This window comes from Benincasa hispida, unplaced genomic scaffold, assembly GCF_009727055.1.
Source record: "Benincasa hispida cultivar B227 unplaced genomic scaffold, ASM972705v1 Contig179, whole genome shotgun sequence".
NCBI classification, from domain to species: domain Eukaryota; kingdom Viridiplantae; phylum Streptophyta; class Magnoliopsida; order Cucurbitales; family Cucurbitaceae; genus Benincasa; species Benincasa hispida.
Genome location: NW_024064356.1, coordinates 609,044 through 621,209, shown reverse-complemented (window position 1 = coordinate 621,209; position 12,166 = coordinate 609,044). Strand labels below are relative to the sequence as shown.

Here is a 12,166-nt window from a genome sequence, read left to right as displayed (position 1 = left end):
GGACACAAATATATCTATAGTGAGGGGAGTGCAACTACGGGACTATAGTGGAATGACCCGTGAGTTAACGAATGTTGATTAGCTCCATCTAAAGAGTTTAGCCAGCTAATCTCGGATCGTTGGAGCCCATGATCTATAGATCCATTAGGTTTCCCTACTAGCTCATATGGAATAAACTTAAAACAGTATGATAGAATAATTCGAATTGTTCGAATTAGGTAAAGAGAGAGAAACCAACAAGTATATGTGATATAGTGGTTGGTTTTTCAGTTTAGAGATACAGCTTTAATGTTTAAATGTGATTTAAATATCAAGAATATGAATACGTTCTTATTCGGAAGCTCGGAAATAATGGAAATGGTCAAAGATGTAAAAAGTCAAAGAGTTGGCTTTGAAAAGTCAAACTTTCTTCAAATGTGATTTGAATTTTGAGAAAATGAATGCGGATTCATGCTTGGGAGGTCAAAATTAGTCAGCACGGAAAAAATCATAAAAAGTCAAAATGTTAACTTTTCGGTCAAAGTTTGACTTTGACCAAATGACTATTTTGCCCTTTGACTAAAGTTAGTGGGAAGATCCAAACTTTTGTTGGATAATTTCACTAACAAAATAGTGGGCTAGGTGTTGGCTTATAGTGGAGACATTAAGCCCGATAGTGGATTCTAGGTGTTGGGTTTTTATGAATTGGTTTCATGCAATTTTTGCAGGGTTCTTTTCTATAAATATGAGCTTTCAATTTGGATTAAAAACTTTTGTATATTTTGCAAAAATTAGTTTTTAAAAATTGGGCTGAAAAAAAACCCAAACCCAACCCAAAATTCATTCTTCTATTTCCATCTCTTTCTCTCTCTCGGGTTCTTCATCCATCGAGTCCCACAGCCCGGTTTTGAGTCTAGAGGATAGTAGGTCAGCTCTAGTGGTTGTCCGGTTCGTGTTCGAGCGGAGATAGACGAGTTTCGGGAGCTTCAAAGATAACGTTTCTAAAAAACCCTAATTAACTAATTTAGGGTTGTATGTTTAATTTATGCAATTAGAGTAAAATTGATCCTTAATTCCGCTGCGCATGCCTACTTTTCTATCAATTTTCAATTCCAAAAATAATTTTAAGGAGAAGAGGTAATTTTTTAAAAAATTATTTTTATAATTTAAAAAAATAATAATAAAAATATTGTAGGGACCTTTTAAAACTATTCTTAAAAATTTAAGGATTAAAAAGTTACATTTTGAAAACTTTTATACTAAAACACAAATTGATTACTGAGTAGGGTCTTAAAGATTGAATACTTTGAAGGTTTTCTTTTTTTATGGAGTGTGAATTCTTTCAAATTCATCTTCGCCCACCCCAATACTCACAATCATGTCTTTAATTCTGATTAGAAATTGGAATGATCCTTAGGTTATATTTGAAATTTAATTCCTAAACTGAGTTGTATATATTTGGTCTTCTAATTTTTTAGATTACAAATTTATTCTATGATTTTTTTTTAAAAAATTCATATATATACTATAAATTGAAAGTTTAAGGTTTCATTAGACATAAAATTCAAAATTATACTACACGTATCAATTTAATTTTTTAAAGAAGTTTTTGAATTTTTCAAGAACCTATTAGACGAAAAATTAAAAGTTCAAGAATCAAATAAATATAAACTTCAAAGTTTAGGGATTAAACTTATAATTTCTATGGGACAATATCTTTTCTTGAAACAACTCTTGATGTAAGGAAAAAAGAAAAAGGAAAAAAGAAAAGATGAATCCTTTCTTGAAATGGGAATTCAAAATGACCACAACCTCCGTATACTGTGGAGAGATTTGTATGGCACCACACAAATTCCAAATTTTGAGGATGCTAGCTTTCTCAAATGGCCATTTAGACAAAAATGTTGAATTACAATTTTAGTCCCTAAATTTTGAATGCGTTTGTTTAGTCTTTAAACTTTTAAAAGTGTCTAATAAATCTCCAAATTTTTAATTTTGTGTTTAATAGGATCCTAAAAAGTTAAAAAAATTTAAAAGTCAATTGATTATTAGATGTAAATTTAAATTTTATGTCTAATGGAACTCAATTTTCAATTTTGTGTATAGCAGATTCATGAATTTTAAAGAACATTAAAGACTAAATTTGTAATTTAAAAAATTTAGGGATTGAATAGACACAAACCCCAAAGATGAAAGGACTAAATTTCTAATTTAAAACCAAATGAAAATATAATTGATTTCCTTGGATCCTCATAGAAGGTTCTACGACATGGTTGGTTGTTTTTGTTATAGACCGAAGATGGGAGAGGAGTTCTTCCTAAGCTATGAAGCACAGATACTTCATGTGAGGCAAAGAATCAGTATCAGATACATATCGGATACCGATACTTCCAAATACTTCCCAGATACGTATCTGATACGTGATTTGACGTATTACGTATCTGATACATGATTTGACGTATCTATTCTATGCGTATTTTTTTTGAAGAAAAAAGACACGTAACTCATCTAATCTTTTGCAATCTAAAATTAGACAACCTATTTAAAAAGCTCACTATTCGAGTCCAAAACTAAAAGAAAAATAAATAAATAATGGACCAAACCCTAGATAGAATAATCTAATCTCCATCTTTACATTTAAATCCTCACAAAGTCCATCAAAATATAAACCATTTGGATATCTTCAATAATAAGTTCTTCGTTTGTCTTCATACTTTTCTCTCTAATCTTCTACTTCTTTGCGATATGAGTCACTTTATTATTGCATTTTATTAACTATTGTACTTCAACATCTTAGATGTTTTTTTTTTATATTGTATTTCAGTGTATATATTATATTTTGTACTTGTTATTAACTTGTATGCTAAATTTATCTATATCCTAAATTTTTTTAAAGAAAAAAAGTATCTTAAACGTATTAATATCCTCGTTTTTTAGAAATATATATATTAAAAATATATATAAAAAAATGACGCATCATTCGACGCATCCGTATCTTAGTTTTTTAGAAATTAACGAATCGTCGTATCTAATATCGTATAGTCGTATCTGTATCTGTGTTTCATAGTTGATGCCTATATTCCCCACAATCTAAAGCCCCCCGGTTTATTGTGATATTTTTATGAAACTTGACTCAATCTATATTCTAAGCTTGAAATATCATAAGAAAAAAATTACAAAAAAGGTTCCCTCAATTCAGTTACTTGGGACTTGAGTTTATTATATTATAAAACAATAAAAAGTGGCATGTTGCCACTAGGATTCGAACCGAAATTTTCTACCGATGCTTCCTAAATAATTATTATGATTGTCATTTTTGTCTCTCATATTAATATTGTAATCAAGAAACCAATTTTTTTTGTCAATTCTCTTAATTGTTTGAGAACCAGAAGATTAATAATGCTTACTTTATTCTCGGGAGCCTTCTAGATTTGGCCTTGATTTACGGTCCACTGTCTATTATGGAACAAAAAATGAATTTGGCTTCATTGTTAATGATTTTAAAATTAGGCTAAATATATGTTTTAGTCAACCTTTTTTTGGTATCTTTTCAATCAAGTTCCCATTGTTTAAAAATGCACTAATTAGTCTCTAGACTAATTTCTTACTGTGGGTAAAGGTTAAAATTAACCTCTTATTAACTTATGAAAAATATTTGGGTGCATTCTAACTTACATCCATCTTTGTGCAAGTTCATCCAAGTGTTCGATTATAAGTTATGTTTTTAATATTTCGCTTTGTGATTGAAGGGAATACATAGAGATGGGTAGAGTCTTAGGCTACACCCAAGTATTTCTTTAAACTTACATGACATAATACTTAAGACATATTTAAAAGTGATTTAAAAATGATTAAAACCACTTTTGTCATTTTCATCGGATTGACACTCTTTATTTGCTATGTAGGTTACCAAGTTTATGTGCAAAGTATGATGTCCACAATTTCAGAAACGAATGCACAAGAGTATTATTTGCTTCAAATGGTACATAGTTGGATCCTCCAAGAAGGCTGTGCTTCACTGGTGTCTTTGTCAAAGAAAAAAATGGGAGGAGTTAGGTGCCAAGAATGTCTTACATTCTTTTCACTGTGTAGACCCACATTATGAAAAATGGTTGCAATGCTGAATGTTCAAAGATGCCTCAAGCTACAATTTAGACAACGTTTATATCGTTTCATATCACATTCTGGTGTGTGAAACGACGAGTAACATATATTTTTCTTGTCTCTTAGGTTAATATTAAACATTTATTATTATTAATTTTGTTGTCGCTATTGTTGAAGACACAATGTTAAATGGTTGTTTCTTGTACAAATTGGTTTAAATATATAGAGGTGATCATCAGTAAACTATGGGGATCTTTTTAATTATAAAAATATGTTTAAAAATATTTATACTTTATTTTGAAACTTTTTACCATAAAGTGTAATATCTTTTGGGATTTTTTTTTTTTTTATTTATAAGAATTTTCAGTCTATGTGGAAAATTGACATGTTGATTTTCATAGGTTGGAGATTGTCAATTTTGAAGGGTTTTGTGACACCAACCAGTCAACTATATTGGTCCTCACTTGGTCGATTTGGTTGAAATCGATGAGAACTCCCGTGAAAAAAAAACGGTAAATATGTCAATTGAGCTATTGGCCAATGGTGAATTAATTTTTATTATAATCTTTTTAAGAGAAAATTATAAAGGTTGCTTGGCGTGGTTGGAAAAGTGTGTTTCGACGACAATGACCGAACCTGGACTACATCGATCTAGAGTTTGTATCAGTTTTTTTCCCCACTCCTATATAGAGGAGACTAAAAACAAGACAATATGTTATTTGCCCATAATTGCCCATACTCATGCTAACTAATTGTTAAATAATGTTAGACCTTACTTATTTATTTTCACTATATAGCATCTCAAACTTTCATACAAGGCTAAAAAGTTGGATCATTTATACATCATGAAAATTTTCCCTATATTCTTGTAAACATGTTAAGAAGATTATCTTCTTCATCGTATGTGATCTAGCAAACATAATATCACTTGCAGAGGAACTATGACGTTTCCTCTCTAATATTGCGAGAGAATCTATACGCTCTAATATGGACCCAATGACGTATAAACGAAGTATCGAATACATTTAAGGTTGTAATTTAGGACATACAGGGGTACTACTATTTGCCATTGAACCTGCCAACCACACAAGAAGGCACATTAATAAGTTAAAAACCAAGAGTATACTTTTGTGAAATAGGGTCGATCATTGAAATAATGGCAGATAGATTCTTCTTACATATATCTTTGTAGCAAGGTTGATTGGATACTGGATCCTCTTCAAATGGTGGTGGAACCTGTCCATATATCATCTCACAGCTCATGTCTTCAAAATCTAACCATGTCACAAAGCAAGAACACGTTATGGTTTAACATTATCTAAGCCCTTGAATCTAATCATATCAATCAACACGTATTTAAAAAGGTTAAAAAATACTTTTGATCCACAAACTACGTATACAGTATCATGGTATACATACTAGGATTCATGGTGAGAGGAAGCCCAAATTCATTAGTGAAGAAATCTTGTGTAGGTATCTTGCACATATTCACACACATACCTACACACCCACTGTTCTCTAGGTACCTATAATGGGGAATCAAAAGTATATCAATATATGCTTATGTAATTGTAGATAGATAGAATAATTTTTACAGTGCTGTGAAAACCATTAATGAAAATGGACTTCATACCTGCACTTCTTTATATGAACTCCACTTCTTTGTTTAATACCATTTACCTCCACTTCCACAACCTAAATTAAAGAAAATTGAGAAGAGATTCTCATTTTTATAACATGCAATAAATTAAAGAAACTCTGATGTTCAAATCTTATGGTGATCACTTAGATTAAATTTCAACAAGTTTTTCTAATGTCTTGCAATTAGGGACTTGAGTGGCAGCCTCAAGACTGGAAGGTTGTATAGTCAAGCAAGGAGTAATTCATCATTGGTCACCAATCAATCCAAAAGCAACGATAAATTTATTTGATCCAATACTTTCAACAAAACCCATCTAGAATGTAATTAGTCACTACCATTACTTGTTCAATAGCAATTCAAAGCATGTGTAAACTGATTCTTGAACTGGAAAATCAAGCAAGCATTCAAATCAACAGAAAACAGAGGGTAATAAATGAAACAGAACACAAGGGAATCGTATAGATTGGGGCATTTTGAAGATACAATGAAATGAAATGAAATTACCTCTGAAGGGCCGACTAACCATTGAAAAAATGGCACTGTTATTGAGGCATTGAATTCGCAAGCCCATTTCGTTGGTGGGAACAATTTCCTGAACTGCAAGCATCAGTTTTTTATTCAGTCCACATGATTGATCGGAGAAAGATGCAAATAATCCCTAAAATATGTTTTTTTTTTTGTCCTTCAAGTGCAAATAAAACAAGGGTTATGGCCCCCAACGAGCATAACTCACATTAGCGTCAAACAGGTTTGTGGTTCGTATTTTTATACTTCAACTTCTGAATATGTTCAATAAACTTCAAAAGAACCTCTTATTTTGAGATTCTTAATTTTCTAATGTGTGAAATTCCAACTTATTCACTTTAGTTAGGAGCGGGAGATTAGACATATGACCTCAAAGTCGATGGTAAGAGTTTTATGTCAGTTCAACGATACTTATGCTGGCATTCTAAATATATTTATAAGTCATTTACATGCACCTATAAAACTATTCTTCAAATGAAAATTCAACAAAAAGTATAAATCAATAGACGAGTAACCATTTTAATAAACCACAACAATATAACATACAACGTTTTAACCCTAAGTATTATTGTTATGAGTAGAGCAACCACATTGAATCATTTTTTTAAAATCGAACATAGTTTAATTGATATCTAAATATGCTAAAAACCACGAGGTCTTTGGTTCGAATCTCCCTATCCTCAATTGTACTTAAAAAAAATGAAGAGAAGAGATTATAAAAGAAGGTTTGACCTGAGCCGGGGCACCGGGAGGGAGCATAGACAAGAGAACTTCACGAACGACGAGCTGTTGTTGCATTCGATTCTTCCCCTGCATTACTCTCTTTGAAACATCAACAAACCTTTCATAATCATAAAGAAAATCCCACAATCCCACTTTCTTCTTCCCTTGCTCCTTGGTATTTGCGAATTTCTCCATTTTCCTTGCAAAAAGTGTCATAAAAACCTTCTCAAATGGCCCGTCATTGTACTTTGTTTTCTGCCCCAATGGAGCTGGCTCACCAGATGCCTCTGCTATCCCACATCTAACAAATCTGCTCTGTTTCTTTCTAATCCTAATCTCCTTTGGAGGAGCTGTGAAGAATTGGATGCTTTGTAGCTTCACAACCACCATCAAAAGCACTTTCTTTAGGAAAAAAGCACTTTCTTTCCCACAAAAACTCTTTGGTATGGTTATTATATGCTTCTTTCTTCCTTATTTCACTTTTTATCATATCAAGTCTTATTATGCTTAGAATACAAAGTTTTGGGTGGCTGAAATTCGCTTGTTTTTCTTTTACCATTCACAATTTTGGATGTTGGTAGGACAGTACTAGAAGGAAACTTTTACCTAACGGAACAAAATTTTACTTTCTAATTTTATGTTTATATAGGAGACGAGACACAATGAGAAAAAAAGCTTAAAAAATAGAGTGAAAGGGCAAGTCCTTGTAATGTTGAGAACGTAGAAAAATGAAATCTTGTTTTTTGAGACCTTTTAACCGGACAAAATCATATTATTGTAGAAACATAAACAAACACAATGTTTTAAATAGTTGAGACTGCATAATTGATAAATAATGTGTCATGAATTGGTTCATAGAGTGTTTTTGATTGACCTAAAGGCTATGTACATGAGGATGAGGTTAGAAGTAGATGTGTGGTTGTAGTGTGTGGAGAATGGATATGGGCAATTTGTGGTGGGTGTGGATACTTCAAAAGCCACATCCACTTGGCTTGTGGGACAAAGATATTTGAAGTTAGTACTCAAGTTTTTAGATTAAAACTTTATAATAAAATGGTTTAAGTCATGTATTTTTTTGGTTCCTCGATTTATATCATACAAGTATTTTGTTTTACCTGCTTGTTGGTCCATCAATTGAAATGACATTAGCTTTTAGAATCCACCGTTTTTTTAGTTCAAATAAGAAATAAGGATGAAATTTGAACTTCTGACCTTCGAAATGTAATTGATACTTTAGTCAAAATTATATTACTTGTAGGTTCCAAAAGTTAGTTAGTCAACTTAGTAAATGTTACTGATACTTTAACCATTTTTGTGTGAAAGACCATTTTAGATATATGTTTTGCAACTTTGCTAGATTCAAAATTCCTTAAACTTACATCGTAGGAATATACATCAATGTCTTTTCATTAGTCAACCAACTCAACTGATATTAATTTTTGAAATCTACCTTTCTCTTTTAGTTAAATAAGAAATAGAGTGAAATATTCAAAGTTCTATTCAAAAGACTAGTTTATTATACTCTAACCAATTATGCTATTTTCAAGGCTCCACAAAGATCACTTAGTCAAGATATTTAATAATTCTAGATGGACATCACACACACTTTACACTTGTTATTTTTGTGAATGACCATTTTAAATATATTTGAAAATTTATTCAACATTACGAACACATAATTTTATGATCAAAGTCACATTCGAGACACAATATAATTAGTGTTTTGTTTCTCTCCTCTTCTCAATCATCAATATAATATGGGAGTCTAGTTCTTAAGTATTGAGAAATGACCTTCAAAGTTGTATTAGATTTTAAAATAATTCTTTAATTTTAGTATAAGAAGACTTAAAACAAGCAATGAAAAGTACGTAAAAGAAATAGAATTCCAATGAAAATCATATATAATTATTATCAATATTTTTATCAACTTAGTATCATCAAAGAGCTAATTTTCTGATGAAAAACAACTGTCATATTTTGAAATATATATATATATATAATATATATATTATAAACAAACAAATGGATTTAATTAATGACCCACAGACTAACATGATATATACACTTATTTCTTATGTCCTATTATTATATATATATATATATATATATACTATTATATATATATTTGAACATCGATCTTTTTCCATACTTTAAATCAAAATAAAACTTAAAATCAATTAAGTTCAAGTAGACATGATATCATATTATTACACGAACAAAGGTACGGTATTACATAAGTAAAGACATCCTCGTTGTTTTAACAATATTATCTATAACACAGATTCGATAGATAAACCTTCGAACATGCACATACCGACTTACAACGATAAACCGAATAAAGAACATTATTCCATGCAAAATCAAACATTATTCAAGTCTTTGAAGTATGGCAGTTTTTAAGGTCTTTTCTTTCAAGGCTGTCCCATGAGGAATTCTAACAACAACATCTTGTAGCATCAGTTCATTTACACTTGACAAACTTGCATGATGAACTTGAAGTCCCAAATCTCTTAGCACATTCAGAAGCCTTGCTGATGGGTAATTTTCATCTCTGCAATGAACTCTCACCATTGCATCTGACCCGATAAGTCGCACTTCTACGTTGTTGTTGTTCATTGCGTAACTTGTTGAGCTCATCGTTTGCTCGACCGCTGAGGTCGTGCTTTGGTTATGATCAAATGCAATGCTCATGCTGCTACTAGTTTGGTGCTGTGGTTGTTTTAGCTTAGACTCCAATTTTTGAACCTTGGACTTTAGCTCCTTGATGTAATCTGCTGCATCGGCGAGCAATGAAGCTTTGTCCATTTTCGAGACATTTGGAACCACCGATCGGAGCGCGTAGAATCGTTGGTTCAGCTTCTGTCGTCGCTGCCGTTCAGCTTCCACGTGGTTTACCGGCAGCGAGGACTCTGTTTTATTTTTTGCCGATCTCTTCCCCCTCTTGTTACCAACTGTGTTTAGAATCGAGAAAGTTCAAGAAATGATTTAGATTGTGTAAAATACGAGTTCAACTTACTTTAAAATGTTGAGAAAACTTTAAGAATTATAGCTATTTAGTTCGAAAATGTAAATAACTTCCAAGATACAAACAAACAAAACGGGATATATTTGAATTTCATCATGAAATCATGAATAACATCGTGAAACTAACCGTTATCGTTATTGACAGTTGACATGAAATTTCCATCGGAGTTATCAGAGAGGGAATCGGAGGACGTCCCTCCTCCACCACGGCTGGTCTCTCTCTTGACCACATCGGAGCACGACGGAAGTTGTGGTTGAATTATTATTCCTCCACTACCAGCACCCACATAATCTTTTTGTTTAAAAAGTGTAAACCTTGAACAAGAAGCAGATTCAAAAAGTGATTTTGCATACTGAACTAAACTCCAATCTTGTTTAATCAACTCAGAAGAACCCAGTTCCAGAACCCCAATGGATGTTGAAACAAAAACCAACGTCTGAATCCCACGCAAACGCGCTTCTTTTACTCGTTCGCACTCGTACAAATAAAGACCGTCGTCCGCTGTTAACCAGATGTATGCACTCGAGTCGTACACCCGACCCACCACATTATCTACTGCACCATACGACCGGCTCATAGATGCCGTGTAGTACCTATTAACAATATGAATAAATGATTAAACATACGATAATATTTCCATCCACTTCCATTCTCCATCAAATCACTACAACACAACTCCTTGTAACATATAAATCCACCACCTCTATTCAACCTCATGCATACTTTATTCTCTACTCAATTGAGAATACGATTAAACGATATCGAACTTATTTTCGAACTCTATAATGTAATCGTTTCATTCTCAACTGAGGAGGGGACTGTTAGAGAATATCAATAAACTAAAAATCAAGCTTTTGGGTTTTGTGGTAATTTATAACTGTACCATTCTAAGTCGCTGAAATTGGCACCTCCCACTCGATCCACCACAACTTCATCGAACCCGAAACTAATGAGTTGTCCGCTACCGCCACCGCCACCGCCACTGCCGCTGCCGTCTCGGGTGTCACGAAAAAGACCATTTCCCCAAGTGAAAACAAGATTTCCAGTGATATCTTTAGAAGCCAACCACAAAATGGAATAAGCCCACCATTCAAGGCGATTATGGAGGATGAATTGAATCCTTTGTTGAAGAGTTGCAGTACTTGAATTTGGTGAAGAAGAAGAAGGGGGAGAAATTATAAGTTCATCCATAAGGGAACAAAATTAAAACCCCCCCCTAAAAAAAAGAATTTTTTTCTTTGGTTTTTAAGAAATTGCAATATGATGAGACTAATTAGAAAATTGAATTGGAGAAGATGATCAAAAGGGTCAAAAGGGAGACAGAAATAAAGATGGTAATGTGATAAATGAGCATTCAGATTATATAGACACAAGAAAAATTAAGAGAAAAAAAAACAATAAAATTGTTTTTAGGACAAAGTAAAAAAAAGGAGCCCACTTTAATTTTGTGTTTGCTGTTTTAAATATTGGGTAATTCAATAATTTTAGACACCAATTCCATGTGCTTTAATTCAACTTTTTTGGGTTCATGTACTTTTCCCCCCTCTTTTTTCTTGTTGTCTATTTTCAATCTGTCTTAATTTCAAGAATAGGGTTTGTATTTTGAGATACATGATGGAATTTGGTAATATGATCAAAAACATTTTTTGTTTTTTAATTTTTTTTTTTTTTATCAAATTTGATTTTGGGCTTCCCCTTCCCTTTCCCCTACATTATTTATTTCACCTTGTAGCATAAATTTTGGTCGTTATGTTTTGAGATCTGTCCCAACATAAATATAAAAAAAATATTTAAAAATATTTACACTCTATCGCAAAAAGTTTCAATAGTGCTTTATAAGAATTTCTCTTATTATTATTATTTTAAAGTGGAGATATAGTTATAACTACACCCTCAAAATTTTAATTATAAAAATTGAGTCTTTTGGACCATCGAACTTACAATAGTTTTAAAAGTTGGATCCTCAAATGATAAAAATTGAACTCTCAAATTTATAATATTGTTACCGTTTATTCCATTATGTAAGTTTGAGGGTCTAATTTTAACCCTTAAGTTTGATGGCTCAATTTTTACAATTAAAAGTTTGACGGTATAATTGCAACTACAAACCGTACTTAAACGGTGATTTTTGTAATATATTTAATATTTTTAAATAATTCTCTTTTTAA

The 12,166-nt window shown here is 31.9% G+C and overlaps 2 protein-coding genes across 2 annotated transcripts; both read right to left on the bottom strand.

Moving 5' to 3' along the window:
• Positions 1–4,859: 4,859 nt before the first annotated feature.
• On the bottom strand, positions 4,860–7,754 carry LOC120068993 (beta-carotene isomerase D27, chloroplastic). Its single transcript, XM_039020636.1, has 6 exons — positions 6,983–7,754; positions 6,230–6,322; positions 5,717–5,778; positions 5,503–5,609; positions 5,262–5,357; positions 4,860–5,158 (listed from the first exon to the last, which is right to left on the bottom strand). The coding sequence occupies exons 1-6, from the start codon at positions 7,361–7,363 to the stop codon at positions 5,109–5,111; spliced, it is 789 nt and encodes a 262-aa protein (XP_038876564.1). The 5' UTR covers positions 7,364–7,754; the 3' UTR covers positions 4,860–5,108.
• Positions 7,755–9,153: 1,399 nt separating this feature from the next.
• LOC120069011 (transcription factor MYC2-like) lies at positions 9,154–11,339 on the bottom strand. The gene is made up of 3 exons (XM_039020667.1): positions 10,882–11,339; positions 10,125–10,591; positions 9,154–9,924 (listed from the first exon to the last, which is right to left on the bottom strand). Exons 1-3 carry the CDS (start codon positions 11,187–11,189, stop codon positions 9,341–9,343), a joined length of 1,359 nt encoding a protein of 452 aa, XP_038876595.1. The 5' UTR covers positions 11,190–11,339; the 3' UTR covers positions 9,154–9,340.
• Positions 11,340–12,166: the final 827 nt, after the last annotated feature.